Source organism: Psittacula echo (genome assembly GCF_963264785.1).
Source record: "Psittacula echo genome assembly, chromosome: 16".
NCBI classification, from domain to species: Eukaryota; Metazoa; Chordata; class Aves; order Psittaciformes; family Psittacidae; genus Psittacula; species Psittacula echo.
The window spans coordinates 424,277-426,833 of NC_137752.1; the positions used below are offsets into that span (position 1 = coordinate 424,277).

General features: G+C 56.5%; 1 protein-coding gene across 1 annotated transcript; it reads right to left on the bottom strand.

The window, feature by feature from the left end:
- Positions 1 to 213: 213 nt before the first annotated feature.
- Positions 214 to 860, bottom strand: FAM163B (family with sequence similarity 163 member B; the record flags this gene model as incomplete). Its single annotated transcript, XM_080630466.1, has 2 exons — positions 214 to 603; positions 768 to 860. The coding sequence occupies 2 exons, from the start codon at positions 858 to 860 to the stop codon at positions 214 to 216; spliced, it is 483 nt and encodes a 160-aa protein (XP_080486592.1).
- Between the last annotated feature and the right edge of the window lie 1,697 nt (positions 861 to 2,557).

The following is a 2,557-nucleotide window of genomic DNA, read 5'->3' on the forward strand; positions in this document are numbered from 1 at the left end:
GCTGCTGTGGTGATGGGCGCTGTGTTGCTGTGGCGATGGGCGCTGTGCTGCTGTGGCGATGGGTGTTGTGTTGCTGTGGCGATGGGCGCTGTGCTGCTGTGGCGATGGGTGCTGTGCTGCTGTGGTGATGGGCGCTGTGGTGCTGTGGTGATGGGTGTTGTGTTGCTGTGGCGATGGGCGCTGTGCTGCTGTGGGCCAGCAGGCAGCAGCTCCTCACACATCTGTGCTGATGCTGCGGCTGCGGGAGAAGGCCTCACGCATGGCCGAGAGCCGGTTGGGGTTGAGCGCTTGCAGGTTGGCCACGCTTACCGGCAGCTCCAGGTCCTCCTGGCTCACTGTCGTGTAGCTCACGCGGTCACCGCCATTGTGCAGCTCCTCGGGGGGCTCCTGCAGCAGGAAGGTGGGGGGCTCGTAGGGACCGCAGCTGGGGCAGCTGGGCCGGCTCGGAGTCGGCTTCTTGCTGAAGGGGGACGAGGCGTAGAGGGAAGGGCCGTTGGTCAGCACTATGTTGCGGTTGCAGTGGAGCGGTGGCATGTGGGAGTGCATGGCGAAGTCAGGCTCCTCCTCATCCTCCTCGGACTCATCCTTCTTGCAGCAGTAGTACTGAAATGGGACAGCACCGTGAGGCTGCAGCTCAGCTGTGTCCCAACCTCCCACCCAGTCACTGAGGGGCACGACCCTGCGTGCCAGCCCCGGAGATACCGGACTCCCACCCCACTGCAGCAGCCCTGGGGATGTTACCCATGGGGAATACCCCCCAGCCTCACCTGGAGCCTACAGTAGCAGAGGACAGCGATGATACAAAGCAAAATGACAGTCGCTAATATTCCACCTGTGATGACCACGGTCCCAGCTGTCATCCGCACTCTTCTCCATTAACAGCCTGCAAAAGTGAGCGCAGGGGGTGATGGGGGAGGGTGGGGTTCAGGGTGAGCCTGGCGTTGGGTGATGCACCGGGATGCAGCTCCCCAAACCCTCAGCTTAGGAGGCTAGCCTCCAGGAGGGCTCTGTGGGAGGTGATGGACAAGATCAGGCCAGATCCTGGCACTGGGCGTCTGTGAAAGCCATCAGGGAGTCCTCATCCCCACTAAATGCCGCCTTAGCGGTGCAGTCGGATAAAAAAGGGTTCATGTAGTGGGTGAGGAATTGAGTGAGCAGAAGCTCTGGGGTCACATTGGGCTATTCTGCATGCAGGACTCAGGGGAAATAAAACCACCTGTCCAGCACCAGCAGCACACAGGGCACCCCCTCAGCTCCTGCCTGGTGGCAGTGAGCTTCAGTGATGGGAGAAGGAGCTTTGCTGCAAGGATTTCTGAGCTGTACACATTTTTCTCTGAGCCTATAATCCATTTTCCCCAGGAAAACAATGTGGTATTTTAATTTGGAATAACTGGAGCTGCTAAGTGAGCCTTTAATGACAGCAGGGACAGGCCTCCCCCCTCCTGGGATATGTCTGCTGGCTGCAGGAGGCACCAAGCTCCTTGCCTTCACCATGGCCAAGCCATGGTATTGGGAGGGGCTGTGGGAACACCTCGGGATGATGTTTCTGACAGCCTCAGGCAAGCTGTTCAACCCCACCACAGCAAAATGTGCATCTGGGACACAGTGTGCTGGGCATCACCGAGACACCACGGCTCAGCTCACCCCATATTTGTGTTTTGGGGTACCACCAGCACCCTTCTCTCCTTGGAGTGTCCCGTAGAGGAATCCACATGCTGACAGAGTGGTAGTGGTGGAAGGTCCCTTCTTCCCTGGTCTCCCTCAGCAGGCAAATGATGTGCGTGAGCCCTGCAGTGCCAGCACAGGTCTTGCTCTGAGCATCCCTGTCCCACGGACTCGTGGGAGAACTTGAATTTCCTTTCCTCCCACACAGAATAAGACCAAGCTCTTTGCCACAGGAAGGGTGCTTGGGGAGCCACTGGGGAGACCTGCCTGCACAAACCTGCAGCAATGCAGACAGCAGCACTAACACCAGCATCGCTCCACAGCTAAAGCTCTGGCACCACTTTTGTGCCACAAACATTGGGCTGGGAGCAGGAGAAGCAACAAATTAGGAGAAAAATCATACCCTGACCACCTACCCTACAAGTGCTTTAGCAAAGCTGGCCTCCAGCTCATGCTATCGGGTTAAAACAAAAAAACCAGCCATCCCAGACCCAAATTACTTCAGCACCCGAGGAAAAGCAACCATATCTGTCAAGGATTTAACTAGCTTCCAAAGAAAATAAATCTGTGGCATATTTTCAGGCGCTTAATGTCCTGCTAAAGTTGAGCAAGAGCTGAATGGATAAAGCAGTATCACATTTTATGTTGCTGCTGAGCAGCGCTGCAGGAGGGAAGGTAATTTATAAGGATGTCTGAATGCCTTCAAGCAGCACAGCCACAGGGCAAGTGCTGGCCAAATCCTGCCCCATTCCTCAGGCAAAATGCTCTGAGGTGGCTCATGGGGGGAATGCAGTCAGGGGCAGGGTTGGTAAAACAGGGCACTGCCTGTTTGGAAACTTTGATTCCTGTTCAAAGAGGGATGAAGGCTGCAGACCTTGGGCGCTGCGGGCAC